The sequence below is a fragment of the Xiphias gladius genome, chromosome 13 (assembly GCF_016859285.1).
Source record: "Xiphias gladius isolate SHS-SW01 ecotype Sanya breed wild chromosome 13, ASM1685928v1, whole genome shotgun sequence".
NCBI lineage: Eukaryota > Metazoa > Chordata > Actinopteri > Istiophoriformes > Xiphiidae > Xiphias > Xiphias gladius.
The window spans coordinates 7,756,212-7,775,680 of NC_053412.1; the positions used below are offsets into that span (position 1 = coordinate 7,756,212).

The 19,469-nt window shown below is 44.0% G+C and overlaps 1 protein-coding gene across 4 annotated transcripts in view; it reads right to left on the minus strand.

The window, feature by feature from the left end:
- Window positions 1-19,469, minus strand: part of nrp2a (neuropilin 2a) — a 63,356-nt gene that overhangs the window by 15,976 nt on the left and 27,911 nt on the right. For 3 of the 4 annotated variants that reach the window (XM_040142039.1, XM_040142038.1, XM_040142036.1), the window contains exons 4-11: window positions 18,073-18,303; window positions 16,344-16,499; window positions 15,577-15,749; window positions 14,680-14,835; window positions 7,468-7,612; window positions 5,397-5,572; window positions 4,633-4,812; window positions 4,384-4,528 (exon numbers count right to left, since the gene is read on the minus strand). In XM_040142039.1, coding sequence (XP_039997973.1) covers window positions 4,384-4,528; window positions 4,633-4,812; window positions 5,397-5,572; window positions 7,468-7,612; window positions 14,680-14,835; window positions 15,577-15,749; window positions 16,344-16,499; window positions 18,073-18,303 — 1,362 coding nt within the window. The remainder of the gene's footprint in view (window positions 1-4,383; window positions 4,529-4,632; window positions 4,813-5,396; window positions 5,573-7,467; window positions 7,613-14,679; window positions 14,836-15,576; window positions 15,750-16,343; window positions 16,500-18,072; window positions 18,304-19,469) is intronic. The other variant, XM_040142037.1, reaches the window with a different exon arrangement.

Sequence of the window (19,469 nt, forward strand, 5' to 3'; positions counted from 1 at the left end):
CACAGTGACTTGTTTTTGTCACATTTCACTTCACTGCAGTCAAACATACTGCACTAATTTAACATTAATGACCACTATAATGAGTATGTGGATTCATAAAAATATTCTGTTTCATATTCCTTTGTTAGCTTTCCGAGCCTTGTCTCATTTAAGCCTATCCAAACAACTCTGAACCTTGGATGGCTGATGATCTCATGAGAGACGGAGCTCATCAGTGGGAAAAGAAACACAACAAGTACACAAACATCTAAAAAAAATAGAGTCACATGGATCTACCCTGCTGAATGCCTGTTGTGGCAAGACTAGAGCCTTCTACTGTTAATTTTCTTCTTTCTGCATGACCACCGTTATCGTTTAAAGACTATGAAAGGGCAACAAACGCGGTGTGATACACAATTGATCCGCTTAAAGGAACTTCCTGTGGAAATGAGCACAACGGTGGCCCAGTTGGAGAAATGGCAAACATGAAAGGGCCGGCCACAGCTGGTGACGGCTTCTGACATTAACCAAGCATTAATGTCATGTCCTTTATGCCAGTCATTAACTACCTAATGAGACTCTTATCCCTGACGGCCCACTGGAAAGTTAAGGCAAGAAAAGCAGCCTTCTCTCGCTCAAGCCCTTCTCCCTCCCAAGTTTCAAACGCAAGACCATCTCTTGTTCCCCTTCTCCTCCTTACCCTTTCTCTTGTGCTAATTCTTCTTGTTTGTTTTTGCTTTTTTGTGTTTGCCTTTTTATTCCAGTCTAACCTTTGAGTCCTCCAGTTAAGTCTTGGGATCAGGCGTTAAAATAAACCAAGCGCCTACACATTACCCGGGCGCCAGTGTGCATACAAGTAAACACACATAAATACAAGACACACAGGCAAGTCCATTAAGATTCTATCCGGCTCCTGAGCACTCTATGCTTTCAAAGGTCAGGCCTTGTCACAGTGTAAATGTGCTGACCTTTCCAGGGTGTGACAGGAGTGTCGGGGGCAATGGGAATGGGACCGACTTGTGCGTTTGTGTGGGTGCGTATGTTTATGTGAGACGGAGTGAGACTGTGTGTGAACATACAGTTTGTGACCTGCCTACCTTGCCCCAAACCCTGTCCTTGATGTGTGTGAGGACTATGTCACAGAGCGGCGTAAGGAGGCCTACATGTCCGAATAGGCTGGCCTCCTGTACATGCGCAGCAGAGGGCCTTGCCATGCAGGAAAAGTCCCTCTGCAGTAGAGTATTGTCTTACATAATGTGTCTACTGCTGCAGGTCATGATGCAAGTCATCATCATGCCCGGGATGAGACACCAACATTTAGAACTGGACCCAGGGGGACTGCCGACATAGATAATGGAGGTACACACTAACACGTACAAATACACGTACCGGGCAGCTGCGCGTGCATACACACATGCTCACGAAAATACACATAGGCATACGTACAGATAAATGCTTTTGCATGCTCGTTTCTCAAAACACAGACACCAAAAAACACTAACAACCAGGGTGGCGAGGGCCGACCCTCTCTGCAGAAAAGACATTGCTCACTCCCAAATAATTTGACTCAGCAGTGTGTCAGAAAAGAGAAAAAAAAAATCTTCAATTATGTAGAAAGCCTTTCTGTAAATCTCTGCTTGGCAGACCTAGACACACACACACACACACACACCGATGGATGGATGTGCAATGTGTATGCACGCACGTACACCACAAAAGAACATGATGGGAGAGACAAGTAGCCTTTGTTTGATATTCTGTTGGGTGGGGTTAAATGCTCAGATCAAGGTTCATCCACACACACACACACACACACACACATAGAAGCTTTCCTAAAGGATTAGATGCTACGAAGATGGTGACATAAAAGACCGTATATGAACAGTCCAAATAAATATTTAAAAAAAACTGTGATGACTATTTATAATCTGTCATCATTCTATCCATAGCTCTGCTATACAGAATTTACTGGGATTTCGAAGGAAGCAGAAAGCCAGTGTGAAGCTGAGGTTTACATTACAGGTGTGTATATGCATCTGTGAGTTCTACAATACAGTGCTCCCAAGACTAAAATGAGAGGAAGAGAGATGATATTTTGCATTTTTTTTTACAGATCAGTCTCCAAAATTTCCTTCCTCAGCTCATACATTTTTCATTTCTGAAGCACATACACTAGAAAAAAAAACCTGTCACTGTAGAGGCGGTATCTGTGTGTCTGTGTGTGTGTGTGTGTGTGTGTGTGTGTGTGTGTGTGTGTGTGTGTGTGTGTGTGGGTGTGCAGGTGTGTGTGTGGGTGTGTGCGTGTGTGTGTGAGACAGCTGCGAATGAATCGGGGGAAACAGAAGGAGTCAGGACCAACAGCAGTGAGCATGGAAAAGAGGCACAAGTGATGAGTAACAGAGGAAGAGGGGAGGAGAGGAAAGGAGAGAAGGCATGGCAATGAAAAAAGAACAAAAACATTTACGGACCCACGCACTGGGCCTTAGGGTGGGAGTAGAAAAAACTGCAACCATGTGTAGGACTAGGGAGAGAGACCTTGTTCTGCCTCATTGTGGTAGCTGCTGCTAGGCTCACACTGCACTATGCAAGATTTTGGGGTAAAATATACATTCTTTTTTTATCAGCCCCAAATCATAAAGATGAGAAGAACTGATTAGAAGTGCTTAACTGAGGACAGAAAAGAAAGAAGTGTGGAAGGGGAAGTGAATGATTTACAGGGTGTCAGCAGTAGTTCTCTATGCCTGCTGTGTTTTGGAGGCCCGTGAACAATGTGTGACCCTCGACAGCAGTTTTTTTGCGACACAAAACCCTCCACTCTATCTGATAAAAAAAAAATCACTCCTCTACAAAAAGTTGAAATCCCTGATGTTTTTGCTCATTCATTTTGTCTCCATCTTAGGGGTTAGTGTTCGCTGTCGAATCGTTTCTGCGCTGCATCTCCCACAGGCCACTTGTCAATCAACAGAAAATGCAAAACGCATCATTTCCTGAAGGCCACAGGAGGTGTTCGGGGGAGATCAAATGACCAGACACCAGGTGTTTCAGAAATTGCATCTAAATTAAATGACTATTGCCTTCTATAGCTTACTTTTTATAATATCTATTTATTTCTTTTTTTTTCTTTTTTTTTTTTTTTTACAGTGTCTGACAGATATAGACTGCTGGACTAAACCATTTTATCTCATGTATGGGTTGGTTCTGCATCTCTTAAAGTGTACAAAAAGGCACCTACACAGAGAACTTTGCTCATTCACATTTATATTGCATTATGTGTGGTTAACATTTTTGTGTTTAATATTGTTGCAAGAATGGCAGATGTACATTTGTTTGTGTCTATGTGTCTTTAAATGTGTATTGTGTACTGTTTTGAGATGTGGTAAAGGCGATAATGATAATTTTTCATCCTTAATGTTTTATCTCCCTTCAACTGGACAGCCGTACACGTCATCTGCACTTATTCAAGCCCACAAACACACAAACACACAAACACACACACACACACACACACACACACACACACACACACACACACACACACACACACACACACACACACACACACACACACACACACACACAGACACAAATCACCTCACTGAAGCCATAGCCTAACTTGCATTTATAGAGGCATGATTACTGTGGTGTATGTGGCTATGTGAATTTTAGGGGTCTACAGAGTATACATTTATATATCTCTCTTTTTGTGGTTTGCTTGGTGTGTGTGAGTGTGTCTAAATGTGGGTTTGTGTGTCTGTGCTTGTATGTAAGTGCTGAGCATTTTGTGCTGTACAACCTAGTCATCTTGTTGAGGCTCAGAGGGAGTGGCAAACAGTGAGAGTCCATATGTGTAGTGAATGTGCTGGTAAATGTGTGTGTGTGTGTGTGTGTGTGTGTGTGTGTGTGTGTGTGTGTGTATCCAGCACTGCCTCACATCTGGATAACAGACCACGCTGGAAGGTGAACAAACCAATGCTCTCTCTCTCTCTCGCTCTCTCTGTGGGGAAGGATTCCTCTAAACTGAACCCTGTCCACTCCCTGCTGATGCTAACACTTGTTGTAGAAGCTTACAGGGAGTCTTACACGAATCTTCCAGGTGAAACAATATCAGAGGGGAATCAAAATCACAAACTTTGAGGTTCAAGAGTTCGCTGCACTATCACTTTCCATTTCTCTGCCAACACTGGGTGTCTCTTTTAACCTCTGGCAGATTCTAATGACTCTCATGCATATCTAATGAAAGCCTCACTTTTCTCGTGAGCCAGCTTAATCAAGGTCCATTCAGTTCTGGTTAGATCACTTGACTTCATTAGACTGTAGGGCAGATTATTCAGCCTGGAATACTATAGGCAGCAAGTTTTCATATATAAAATGAGTCATATAATAAGCAACAGCAGAGTGTCCTACCTGGAAGGTCACAGCCTAGTATCTCCACTCTCATCCCAATCCCTGCTGGAGACCACCTCTCTGGATACAGCCTGATGTACTGGGCCACTGTCTCCTCAAAATGACGCAGCTCTGGGGTGTCGTAGTGTGTGTTCCCCTCGAAAATCTGCACAAAATACACAAACACAAAACTGCAATGGTTGCTGAACTGGGGTTATATAAAAACAAACACAGCATAATTTTCTCCATCTGTCCTCCTCCCTCACCCACCTTGGGCAGGCTGGTCTTCTTGTCCATGATGAAATTCCACTCTTTTCCATTCAGGCTGTGCGCCACTTTGTACTTCCTAACAAATGCCCGGTTATCTGTGGTTGCCCCGCTTCCAGCGTCTCCTCCCCTCGCTCCTTGGGTGATCACACCACGCACCGTCTTCGGCACACCTAGGTCCACCTGAAGAGATTAGATTCAGATTAATGCACTTTATAAAAAACAACGCCGGGTTTCGGTTTACTGGCTGTGCTACTTGTCTTAGCTCAGCTGTCACTGGCAATATGTGAAAGCCAGAATTTACAGGTGCTAATTGTTGCATAAATAAACATGACATTTTCACTGTGAAAGTAACAACAATTACCCTGAACAAATGACACAGCAACCAGACAGTTGCTAGCCTTAATTATGTACATTTAGCACCAAACCTGACCCTATGAGACATAATATAACATGCACTATAGGTGCCAGTAAATTTATTTATTTACTAATTTTTATCAACATCAACTGTAATCTATCGACAAATTTCTCTTTTTGGGGTCTACTCAGGCCGATCTGCTGCAAGTCTTTTATACTAATGTATACTATTACCCCTTGATGTGTGGAAGTGAATGTTAGGAGTGATTTGTGATTCATTCTTATTGAAATATCTTTAACATGTAAGAAAAAATACAGCGAAAAGGATCTGCAAGGTGCCGTCAAGCATTAAGATCAACTCGAAACTTGCAGCCAAAATTTACGATGAAACGATGGAAGTCTTCTTGTACCTGTAACCACTCCTCTCCAGTCAGGGGCTGTGCAGGGGCGGGGAACCAGCCGGAGCGACTAGCAACCAGACGGGCGGTCCCAGGATTCCACACCATGTCCCTGCTGGACGAGGCTGAGATCTGTGCATCAGGTAGCAGGCCGGACAGCAGGCCCTGCAGGTCTGAACACGGAGCATCTGGTGTGGAAAGCATAGAGGCCAGAGATTACTATAACCTTCACCTTGGCTGGGGGTTGATGGAGAAGTTTCAACGATGACCTAACATACGCTCTCGCTGTTACAAATATTCCCACCTGGGAGCTGTTAAGCTTCACCGCAGGATTGCACTGCTGGCCAGTAAGCATTAACAGTTTAGACTGGAAAACACAGGAGCGGGTGAGAGACCTGGTAGATCTGTAGTGCAGCTCTATTGCTTCATGTTCAACATGCAGTTAGACTGCCATTAGTGATATAAAAGCATATGTTAAGTCTACTGCTGAATGGCCACACTTCACTGCTCTGCATTCATGCACTTCAGATCTCACACAAATATTTACGTGTCTCTTAAAAATGCAGTTCACTATATTGTGTTTTATATTCTTTACAATAGTTTGTCTGTTCAATAGGCTGCACATATTTTATATACATCCACTGACGGAGGGAAAGTTCTATATACGTATATGTAGAAGCACTTGGGAATGAAACTCATTCAGATATGGATGAACGAGTAGCGTTCAAAGTAATTTGCTGAGGGAATATGTGAGAGGGAGAAATGAGGATTACGGGGATAAGAAAGGTATAATAAGAGGAGCTGGGAGGCAGAGAAATAGAGAGTGGAAAGAGAAAAAAAGCAAGAGAAAGAGCTGAAGATGATGGCATGGGGAGACTGGGAGAAGGAGAGCAAGGGGTGAGACTCCTACAGAGACAAACGGTGGGAAAGAAATATGATGGATGAGCGTGGAGGGTGGAGGGAGGTAGAGAGAGCTCAAGGAAGAAGAAGATGGGGAGACACAGAGGAGGCGAGAAAGGGCAGGAGGAAGGGAGATGGGGAGATGTTAGTTGTGCTGACGGTTTAAGAGAACACAGATCAAAGTTTCATGCTGTTATGTCACTGCAAAAGCAGGAGATGTAAATAATGAATAAAAGGCACAGGAAGTCTATATGTGTGTGTGTGTGTATGTGCCTGTGGGTAGCGTCTGTGTACATTTCAAAGGCAGTGCCTGCTTTTGAGGTCATCTGCTATATTTAGAAACTGCCGGTGTGTGGATGTACCTGTACTGTAACAGCTAATGGTTATTTCAATAGCAGCTGTTGATGCTGCGGCGAATCACAGTTTCTGATGTAAGAGCGAACAGGGAGCCATGAATGATTGATCGGTACTCATTTCTCGATATAGAGGAGCTCACAGAGCAAAGAGGACACATCAAAAAAGTATCTATAACCATGAGAGGGAAAAGGAGGCGGGAGAGCGGGGGGTAGTTAAGAGACGGAAGGCGAGCACGGAGGAGAAGAACATCGCGAGAGGGAAAAGACACTGGTGGTGCCTCTGGAAGGAAGAATAGAGTGAAAGTTTCCTTTAATTAGCCCGAGGCTTGCCATGTTTAAAAGACAGCAGGGGAGTGTGGGAGGCTAAATATATATATATATGTGTGTGTGTGTGTGTGTGTGTGTGTGTGTATGTGTGTGTGTGAAAGAGAGTATGTTTCTATGTTTGTGTTCCCTTTTATGGTTTAGAAAGTTATTTTTGCTGATGTTCAAAGTCTTTGAAGTTGATCTTTTTTTGAGCAAATTATATTTAGCAATCAAAACCGCTTTATTCTCGGCAAGACAATGGAAAAGGCAAGACTTCTGACCACGATGTTGCTGGTTTGAATCCCTAAATCACCAAAGTGGACAAAAAGGGATTTCTCCTCTCTCTCCTCACCAAGAAACTGAGCCCAAAAGTGCAGCAGAGAACTGTTGTTGTTTCTGTTCAAACTATCTGAATGTGAAGGAAAGGTTAGAGAAATCTAACCTCACACACACACACACACACACACACACACACACACACACACACACACACACACACACAGAGAGAGAGAGATAGACACCTGTAATCTGGCATCCGTAGAGCTCAAAGCGCAGGGCGATGCCGTTCCTCCAAGTCTGTGGTCGGATGCGAACAAACCGTGCCAAAACTGGCTGCGGGACCCTGTTCAGAACCACCTCAGCTGGGTCTGTGTTGGCGTGGAAAATCTGGGAAAACAAACAGAAGACAGAGGTCGGTAACTGTCATAAGGAGATGTACTGTACATGCCTGTATGCCTAAGTCTTATCTCTCTCTTTCTCATACACACATGAGCTTTTGCTCTACACCCACCCACAGCGCACGGTTTCGCTTGGCTACACACACACACAGACACACACAGTGGCAGGCCGGACAAAGCAGAGACAACCCAAACACGGCTCCAATGTCACCAGCACAGCTGTCGATGTGTTTAGGGGTCAAAGGTTCGGCGCTGGGAGGCTGGGAAAGCCCGACGATGGATGAGGGTTTCCCTCTCTGTCCTCCTCCTCCTCCAAAAACACATCGCTCACTCATCCACCAACTTCCATTCACCTCTATGCTGGTGGTCATAGGGAACTGCGGGAGACATGACCTGACATGGCCAAAGATGACTGGCCTTCAGATGCAGGAAGTGTGTCCAGGTGGGCAGGATGTGAGTGAAATTCACTTCCTGAGGTGTCCACCCAAAAGCGTCAACATTCACTTCTTCTCCATGACCACTCCCTTCCTTCTATTCGCCGTTAAGCGATGGGCTGGGGCAGCAGGGGTCGGAGGGCAATGTAACCAGTATGGTCAGTTACTATGTCTTTTGTGCAGACAAGTGACCCATGATGCTAGAAGGCATTAAATGACAGACGTGAGTCTTACTTCATTCCCTTTTTGTGGCAGAAAAGTTTTCCCAAAAACCCAAACTCCCAGGTTGTAATTTTCGAAAACTTCCTCTTCCTTCTCCGCATCACTCTCCCTCCACTCTTTGTCTGTCTTAACCACATCCCTCTGGGCCCTTAATCTCAACACCTCCAATATCTCCCTTAAATCTCTTCTTTAAGACTGTACAGTTGATATCTCTCCACACCTCCTGCCTTACCCCCATATGCTTTTCTTCCTCTTGTCAGAGGCTACTAACTGAAACCACACACAGAAAAACACAGGAAACCACAGGAACCCACACAACAGAACACACACACACACACATACACACACTCAGATAAGCGGAGGGAGCATCTTTTAACTTACTGACTGACTGTTAACTGTCATTCAGTCCCGCTGTCTGTGTTCGACTGGGCTGGCTGATAGGACAGCCACTGTTAATCGACGGATATCAGCAAAACCCTGGTGACTAAAATCACTGCCATTACGCAATGGAAGGATGGAAAGACAACGGCTACAAGCAGCTGAATTAAAGATTAAAAGCATAATTCCTTAAAAAAATATACCCCTACACAATTTTTCTTTTACTCTAATCCAAGCACAGGATGATCAAACCAAAGCACATTCCCATAGCCTAAAAATTTGATTCCCTCTTCTTTTGATAATGTTGTTTTTCATTACACAAGTGAAGCATCTGGTTTCAGTTAGAGTCTGAAAATATTGCTTTGCCATTTCGGTCTAAAGTGACCCATTTGTAAGTTCCCTGTCGGGCACACGCCTCTCAAAATGATGTGATATTCCAGAAATTCCATAACCAGTGGGAATATGACTTATGTGACTTCAAAATCCTACTCGAGAGGTTCTATTTGATTTTGGGCATGGCCTGATTTAATCAAGTGGAGCTGACACTGGTAATACAAAGCAGCATGAGTGTTTGAACAGATAAGCGGGGCTATCTCTGCTGTATCTGCTGCTGGATTGAGGATAGACAGCCGTCATGTTTACCTAAGAGGCCAGAGAGTGGATGCGGGCTCTCATGGGGGTTATGTAAACACCCACGCATGCTCACACAAAGACAAGCGTATGCCTCACATACAACCGTCCTGTCTTTACTACTCCCAGATATTCTGCCTGTGAAACAAAGAGCAGCGGGGAGGGAAGACAGAGAGGAACGGGAAAACAGAAAATGACTGAAGGGAGGAGGAGTCCTCAGAAGAATAGTTAAAGACAGATGAAGAGAGGGTTGGCGGCGGGTGTGAGAGAGAGGAGAGAGAAAGAAAAGGCTGAATGGAAGGCAGTATATATCACTTAATGAGGAATATGAACAGAGGAATGTGGGAGAGGAGGCAGGGAGTGGTGGCGAGTAGGAAGGAAAGAATAACAAAGACATTCATCGCTGAAACAGGAAATACTCCATCCAAGTATTTATGTCATTATAAGGCAAAATAGCAAAATTCAGTGGTAATTCCTCCATTTTGAAAAGAATAGCTATAACTAGTGAAAGTTCACTGCAAGCAAATTATTGGACAAACATCATTATTCAAGCATCAGAATATCGTGTATCCTTACAAATTATCCAAGCGCCATAATCATATCGGTGTAAATTGTTCCCAAAAGTTTTTGATTACTTGTAATAAAAAATAATTGTCAAGTGAAAAATGATGTAAACATAACAAAATCAGCCCCATAAACTGTTGTAGTTTCAAAAGTGGAAAGTTTGGAAATATCTGTAAAGTATCTGTCCATTACAACTTCCCAGAAATGTCTTGTTCCAATGCACGAAATGCCCACCACGACTAAAAGGCCATTAGCTGGTGTATTATAATAGCCTATTGCCAGCTGCCTTGCTTTGTTTTCATGTTTGGATAAAAGCAGGGAACGTGGCCAACGTTACTAACACAGAAAGAACAATTTGTTCAATGAGAATCAGCTTTCGAGAGGGACTTTTCATTTTTCCTTCTTGGATGTGAAAGGAGAGAAAAAAAAACTTTGACATGGAGCAAGAGCAGGAAGTGAGACTGAGACAATGAGAAGTTGTCAGTCAGCTCTTGGCTCCTTCTGTCCCCTTCTCTTCCTCCCATCTATTGTCAGGCTACCTGAAAGGTCACTCATTTGACCCTTGAGCCATTACTTCCAAGGTTAAAGGTCAATGGCCTTAGGAAGCAGATGGTTGGTCATTGACCAACTTGTTGATAACGTGGTTACTTTTTGACTAACCAGGGATGTCCACAGGGCATGGATTGAATTTATATGTATGTCTGTGCAAGTAGATGATAAAGTGTGCGTATAAGTGTTTGTGTGAGGCATGAGGAAGGGCGACGCTACCAGTCTGTTGTCTGGGCCACCTCTAATCTGCCTGACGACTGGCATGTTTTGCTTGTGTATGTGTGCGTCTATTTGAGCCCCCCTCCTCACGTGTCGTGTAGGCGAGGTGGTCTGAATAATTAACGTTGCCATGTTGTGTCTCCTAGTGTGGAGACTCATGAAAATATAACGAAGCCCCGCTCATAGTCTATAGCCCCCCATACACACACATAGCAGCATGTGACGGTCAGACTCATTTGTGTGGACATTGGCGGGACGCAGGCACCATAGGTATTTAACTATTGATGACCTCTCAGGAGAACGAGGTCAGCGCAAAAGGCGTGTGTGTATGTTATCGTAAATACGCTCTCTAAAGATCTAAAGCTCTGGACCAGCAAATAGAAAGTTAAAAGAAGCCACTGTGCATCCTAAGCAGACTAAATTTCCCTGGGTCTTGTTAAAGCAAAAAACATTTGTTGTCTGGAAAATGAGGCATGCATAAATATATACATCATAGCTTGATTCATTTACCATCTCTCACTTTTTCTCTCCATTCTGCGTTTTTGGCACATTTCTCCTTCCTCTGACAGTTTTTTCTGATGGCACCACGGGGAGAAGTGGTGAGCTCTGCACAACACATTTTTCGTTTCCCGGCCATTTTTTTCATCCCTGTGTTGTTCCCTCGATCCCTGTCTCTTTCTCTGTCCATTACACTCCTCATCCTCGTCTTTTTGCTCTAGTTATTCCCTCTGTTTCACTCTCTCTTTCTAGCCATTACCCCCCTCTCCATCTCTGCTCCAGACGTCCCCCACCCTTCTCGGTTCTCAGTATGAAGATGTTGACAGTAGGAACTGGTTCCAGCTGGCCGCTCTCCACTACTGGCTCTAAGAGGGGCTAGTGGTGTGTTTGAGAGAGTGTGTGTGTGCTAAGGTTGAAGCAGTGATCCTAAGAAATTTTCTTACACCTCCTTATGTTTAAGGCTTCCACTCTGTACCAACATTACTATCTGTCCATGACTCTGTGTGCAAGTGTGTGTGACTTCTTACCTGTGTGTGCATATGCAGCTTTACGTCATGAAGAATGAGCAAGTGAAAAACAAAGCTTTTTTTTTTTTTTTTTTTTTGACACATTGTGATGGAGGGGCAGGCTGAAATGCTGTGTGGGCTTTTTTTCCTCTCCGAGGTTTACTTTTTGTGTGTGTGTGTGTGTGTGTGTGTGTGTGTGTGTGTGTGTGTGTGTGTTCATGGGTTTGTTCATGGGTGTGTGTTGAAAAGATTTAGCATAGCATCACAATACTTTTCAGTAACACAATGCTTGGTTAGCACTGGGCTGATGGAATTTTCCTCACAGATGGATGAGAGTGCGGGTCTTCAATGTTAATTTGTTTGGGTGCTCGTGTTTATATGTCACCGCTAAAAAAAATCATTGTGTGTTTGTATCTATGAGTGTGTGTGTGTGTGTGTGTGTGTGTGTATGTGTGTGAGAGAGAGATATGCAATTCCTAAGCGTGCTATCGTCTCATCAAGTAATGAGGTGCATATGTGAGTAGTGTGATTTAGAATTAATAAGTCACATGGGTGTCAAACTGAAAATGTGTTGGCATGCAGAAAGAAAGAATCACACACAGGCGTGTCTGCACACAAATGCACAAAGTCTGTTTGCTGGAGTGACTGAAGCGATTGCAATCTGCTGTGCTGTTGTTTTTCTCTTCACACATCACTTTATTTCCCACAATGCCACTCCTTTTTCAGCTTCTTTCTCTCCCTCCGCCTGCCTCTCTTTGTGTCCAATTATCTTCAGTGGCATTGAATCTTTCGTCCTTTTTTAACAAAGCAAATTAAAGACACAAATCTTGACAATGAATGGCAATGCGATCTCTTCCAATAACGAACACCGTTAGGTAAGAACTGCCCAGCCAATCATTTCATTCATGGGGTGATTCATATCTGATGCACAGACACTCTAATGGCTCGACCTCCACAAAAAAAACACCTATTGTACACCTACCGACACATGCAAGTGCACTCTTTCAAGGGCACATTAGCTTCCAGCTCACTGTTAAATGACAATTAAAACAACCAAATCCCAGTCATTACAGGACCCCCTGACGAGACTTGAGCTTCAACCACTTAAGGGCTCTTTGGGGGGCTTAGGACGGGCTAACTGGGAGTTTGTACAACATGACTGGTGGATTAGCAGTCACGGAAGATTCAACTGCAGCCCACAGGGACCTGAGGAGAACCTGGTTGACGAGGAGAATGAAGAGTACAGTGAAATCTGCAGTTTCGGCATCATAAAATCAGGTCAGGCTGAAATCACGACTGCAAATTGTGCTTCAGTGTGCGATTTGTCAAAAGCATTATTACTAAATCCGATGCATCCATCACTGTCTGTGGATGGCAAAAATACAAAGAAAAAGTTTAATCCAATGTAATCTGAGATGCCTTGCCTCTATATTATACATCAGAGAATGTGAATGCACAATAAATCCTTGTGGGTTTTAAGCATAATTTGACAGCCCTGTCACGCATGGAGTAAATGTTGTAGCTGTCATCTTTTCTTTATCATAATCAAAAACAGATGGTATACTTGATCATATCTACATTTTATGTAGATAATGTAATGTCCCATTAGTAAAAGTATCCAGATTATTTCCTAGTTTCAGCCTGGTTTTTGAGGAATATCCATATTTTAACACAAATCTGTTATCTTTTATTGATCTTTCATCTTCCTACTGGACTTTATGCGTTCTTCGCGCAGGCTGAAAACATAACGAATTTAACAAGTGACCACTCATAAAACAAGTAATATCTCTCCAAAATGCAAGTTGATGCATCTGTCAGAGTCCATGTCTGAAAGTGTCTGAACAGTGTTTTTTTGCTCAGATAGATTAGTGGATTCAGATTACACGGTACAGACAGACAGGCACACATCATATACAGTACATATGCACATACACGCACAGATCTCCAGACAGAGATCAGCCAGAGGTCATTTAAAGGGGGGGGGGGGGGCTCTGTGGATTTTGCATGAGTGTTCATGTGGGAGGAGTGGGGGCTGTGTGAGGGGGTTCTAATAAATTGCACAGATGTTGATTTTTTGAGTCGAATCCACGTTTCGCTCAATAATCTCCACATCAAATACCCCCCACCGCCGCCACCCAAACCAATCACTGGCATACACAGAAGGGGAGTCCCAGTCCTTGTGGGTAACTGTGTGGATTAACCCCTCTCCACAAGCCCCCACCCTTTCCACTCTCTATTTTTTCTGCTTGAAATCCACGGTGACCTTAATTTAGATACGAGGGACAGAGTTCAAATCGCCTGGAGACGGGGTTTCTATAGGTAGCACCATGACAACAATAACGACAACAACTTGCACTGTGTATACATTCATACACGAGCCTGTGTATGAATCCACTCCCCCCGCCGCCACACGCAAACAAACAGGGATGGACACAATGAGGCTCATTCGAAGCACTAACCACCACCAATTAAAAAACATAATGTTGCTATGAAACAACTTGCTCAGTCCACACCTGGTATGACTCCAAGGGTTTTAAAACCCCAGGTGTGTGCTTACGTGTGGATGCACTGGTGTGAGAGAGATCCTGAATAGCAAGCCCAGATAAGGGCACATAGAGGACTCCATTGTTCTTGTTTGTCAGTTTCCCTTCCTTTCTCTATCTCTATTTCTTCCTCCCTCCCCTTCCCTCTTTCTCTGCCTCATGACTGGAGTCATGACTCAGGTTCATAAACAGTCCTTGAGTGGGAAAGACCCCGATATGGCTCTTGGATGCACACAACAGACTCTGTTGTTGGAGAACGCATGATGATAGTAGCATAAAGGTTAGCGAAAGTGCACTACAAGTTCAAATTGTAGACTCCATTGCTGTGTAGACTGTTTCATCTATTTGTCTCTGTGTAGACCATGTTTATTTAAATTAAATTAAATTAAAGAGTAGATTTGACCTCCAATTTACAACGGGGGCTAGTTGGGTCATTTCCGGGCTTGTTTTAGCCTACATGAGTTATTTTAATGTACAGTATGTATGTGAATGGGTGTGCATATAAAAGCTTACTTTGTGGTTCTTTCCATGTCGGTACACCATCCAGTCTTCTCCATTGGTGCTGACCTCCAGTTTGAAGGTGGTGACGTAGTAGGACTTCTGAGTCTCCTTAGAAATGGCCCCTTGTGTGGCAATGCCCGTCAAAACCTTCAGGAAGTGGAGGTCAACCTGGGAAAATAAAAGAGATGATTTAAAACTTGATTTCTTATATTGAAAATTTATTTTCTCAATATCTTAATAGAACAAATGAGAAAAGAAACGAATAGAGTAACAGAAGGGCTGTGTAGATTGCTGTGGGGATTTACGGGGCTCGGGGTTGATGTAGATAACAGAAACAGACCAGCTGCTGCGATTATCTGTCACACAGACAGCAGGGGATGGACACCAACTGTGGCCTACTGCTGAGGAAGCCGAGGTGGTGTTAATGTGTGTGTGTCTGTGCATTGTCATATGTGTGAGGGGAGAAAGACTAGAGGCAAAGATCAATGGCGCAGTGTTCGGATGCATTCCTGAAGAGCACCTTCATCAATCACGGGCTTCGGGTCGTGCTCCTCTGTACTCGTGTGTGTGTGTGTGTGTCTATGTATGCATGCATACATACGCGTGGACCCGTGTGTGTTTGAGACAGGAAAAGATTGAGAGCACAGAAGCACTTCCTTATCATCATTTCACAGTTCCTCCATTTCCTTTTTGTGCGTGTGTGTGCGTGTGTCCTATTGTATGTCCTCAGTATATACTAGATGCTGTTGTCCAGTGCATCTTCTCCACTGCACTAATATCACTGAGACAAATTCTCTTCATTTATTGTCCTCAGCAAATGAAAGTAATGTTGATTCAGATTTCTCTTTGAAACCTTTGAGAGTTGAAACACAAAAATACACTTAGCAACAGATAAACCACTGTATATACCTGTATATACTCCTTGTTGCTGTCCTCTGATGGCGTCCAGGCGTTGTCGTCATTGTTGAGGCGGGCCTGGCGTGGCAACCAGCGGTTGTCATAGAAGGTCGTAGACGCGGTGATCTGGTCGTCACTGATCTTCCCTGACTCCATGCCGAGTGCCGTGCTACAGTGGAACGCTGCTGAGAGAAAGGAGACGGGAAGACGAGGGAGATTGAGAAAGCCGAGTTTTAACTGTATACTTGTTCATGTGGCTTTACAGGTGAGAAGGAAAAATGAAGGAAGGAAAGTTGATGGATGACAGTTGCGAGAATTTTTTTAAAGAGACTGAGAGGGAAGATCTAAGTAGTGTAATATAGAGCTTGAAGACAGAGACGAAAAGGTAAATCCAAACAGAGAAAAGGGTAGAAGGAGACAGAAGGCAGCCCAACAGGTGAGCAGAGTTAAATTGAGGTGAAGTTAATTTATATTCTAAAGGAAAAATAGTATGAGTCTGCTTCTAAGAACATCATGCTCTCTTAGGAGAGTGAAATAGGCTGAGAGCGGCGAGAAAGAACTTTAAGATTGAAATAACATTAAAGTAGGCAAAGCTGAAAAGTTCGAGAGGGTAAGAGGATGATAGATGAAGAAAGAAAGATGAGTGTCAGCAGAGATGAGGAAGAAGAAACCATTGAAAGAGAGAAAATAGAGATGGGAATAAAAATGGGTAAACAAACCTACATAGAGAACATTTGAAGACACAAACACACACTCTCTAAAAGTTATCTCGCACTCACAGTCTGCGACTTCTTTGTGTGTCATGTTGTAGCGGGCGGAGAAGCCGTCTTTGGCCACGGCCATGTCGGTGTGGAAGGAGAGGGACAGCAGGCCGGAGGACGACTGGATCTCTGGAGGGATCTTTGTCCCACAGTACCGGCCGATCAGAGGAGCCACTGCGGACACACACACACACACACACACACACACAAACCCAGTTGATGTAAACATACGTGTTATGTTGTATTTTTTTGGTCACAACGTTAAATAGTTTCATTTCTAAGTCTTTTTCAGGGTGATATTGTGATACAAGCCTTTTTTAAAACACTTGATTTTAAATTAACAGGAAGCTGTTGGTGCTCTTATTTTTTAAAACTGAGTAGTATCTGGTTGAATTTATTGCTTTTGCTATATGATGCTACTTGCACCTTGCAAAAACATGAAATATTTTGTCTTGCAGCGTCCTTATAAACCAGTGTGTCTTTTCCATTCAAAATAAAAACAGAATCAAGCCCTGCAGAGACAGATTTCCAGTGGCCACGCTGCTTCAGTAAGTGTTGTCTAATGAGTCCCAGCATGCTTCGCCCTGTCTCTCTTCCTCCCATCATTCCTCTTTCCGCCTTCTCTCTACTGTCCATCCATCCATCTGCCGTGTGTGTCTCAGCCAGGGCCCAGCAGGGGATTGGAATCCCTGCCTTAATGCAAGCTGCACTGAGATCAGCTGCACACACACACACACACACACACATGCACCAGCGAGGATTACAATAGTCTCAAGAGTAGCTCCCTTGCCAGACACCAAATTCTTCACCCTTCCGTCCTGTCTCCCATCCCTCTTTCATGCCCGAGGACTCGGCTCACTGGAAGTGGGTTACACTTTAATTTCCTCCTAATTCACAACTTTGAATGGTATAAATTGTTTTCAGCTATCAAAGCTCTCAAATTCAAGGCTATAATTGGAATTTTAAATCCACTTGGATCCCTTTTTAGCAACTGAAAATAGAATAATTAGAGCAAATCCTCAGTTCTTTGCTTCATATTTTAAAAAAGGGGAAAAGAAAGAGAGAAAGAAAAGAAGTCAGAAAGAGAGAGGTGGGAAGTGAACCACTCACCACTCCTAATGTGGTTTTCAACAGCACCACAGCAGCTAACATTACCCTATGGCGGTCACTATCAAAGCTCTCGATAACATCCTCAAATGTTTTTTCCTCGCCACTTCCTGATCGTGGCCGATAGACCACTTTCACAACACCCGGCACCTCCTACTGGTTACAAACAGATATTCATCATGGCCGTCACTCTCACTCACCCGGGGGAGGAAGGAAGCGCTAGGTGATAAGACGGGAGGACAGGGAGAATAGGAAGGGGGTGATGAAGGGGGTTATTATGGAGAGGGAAGAGGGGCATGGGAAAGGGCTGCTCCTTAGGGGTGTTGAGGCACTTTCAGCTCGGTGTGTAATAATGTTTCCTCTAAGTAATGTAAAGGAATGTAAGGCAACACTGCTTACATCAAAGGGAGTGATGGCTGCTCAGGAAATTGAAGACTGGCATGCAAATTTCCGTGGGAATGTGGGGGAAGGTATGAGTGAGAGTGTGTTCTGAAAGTGGATATGAATGTAATGTGTGTGTGTGTGTGTGTTATCCCCACAACCCAAAAGCGTTGATTTGTCCACGCACCTTTATAAGTGAGTGTATTGAGTTGAATCATTTCCACATCAGTATTAGTGTCACTTGTGTGTGTGCCCTCACCTTGTGGCAGACCGTCCCAAACATCCAGCCAGTCGTACTTGCAGTCGCCCTCTCCCACCAACAGGGGGTCGTTCTCGAGGTCAAACGTCAGGAAAGTGAGAGTGATGTCCATGTGAGGCGGGGCAATGATCATATAGGAGCACTCCAGATTGTGAGGGTATTTATCTGGGAAACCCGGGGACTCGATCATGCCGGAGGGGCTGGTGAAATTGCGGAAGCAGAATTCTGACCCTGAGCGGATACAAGGATAAGAGGATATTTAGAAAGGAATAAGAAATCGGTCATATTAGGTGAAGATACAGGCATAAGCAATCGATCACACATGGATATCTCATCTGACTTGCAGAGGGTGTTTCAGAGAGTCGTTTATCACTGACAGCAAGCTGGAATATACAGTAGCTGTGGTGGTGAGACACACAAACACACATATGGTTCATGATTACTGATGGAAGAGAAAATACACAGTGAGCAAATGCTCAAATAGGCATGTCTAATGTTGCATCGTGCTATACGAGCAGGATAATGACTCTTTTTGTCAGTTGTTTGCGCTCCACTTCAGTGTCCCAACCCAACAAGCAGCTCTGCCACCATTTTTGACCACTCCTGTGTTCAAAAAACAATAAAGATCACCATGTGAAAACGAAAAATCTATTTATACTTTCAGACAAATAGTAATATTATGTTGTATGGCTTTGTTGTGCCCTTAAAAGACCCCATCCTCATATGTAAGACATTACATAATGTGACATATTCAACGTGAGTCTAAAGAGGGGAGTAGACTGTCTCCTGCTCTGTTGTGTACATTCAAAACAAATATTCTCTAACACTGTCTTTTCCTCTCTTTCTTTTTTGCACTGTGTGTGTCTTAGTGCGCCTCTCGCTCTCTCTCGCACACAGACACACCTACACATACACCACAAACGTTGTGTAATGTTTCTAAGTGGGCCCTTTGCGGTGGCTCCGCATTAGCTATGCAGATTTATGCGCCCTGGGCAGCTCACCTTGAGCGGCGGCAGCTGTGTGGCTCAGATCATCTACCCATCAGCCACTGCTCTGCTGCCCGCTTGGGAGCCTGAGTCATGGCCGAGTGTTTATGGACCCGGCACATCAATGAGTGTGCTGACGGTCCAGAACATGCACACACGCACACGCACACACACGCACACGCACACGCACACACACACACACACACACACACACACACACACACACACACACACACACACACGCTCGCAAACAGCACACAGCAAACAGCACACAGCACACAAAACAGACAAGGGAATGTCACATGCACACCTAGAGTCTCATTCACAATCCCTGGCTATTTTTTCACTCTGTCCATTCGCCTTGTCCTTGAACTTGTCTATCTTTATATGTAGACTATAAACAGTCAGTCA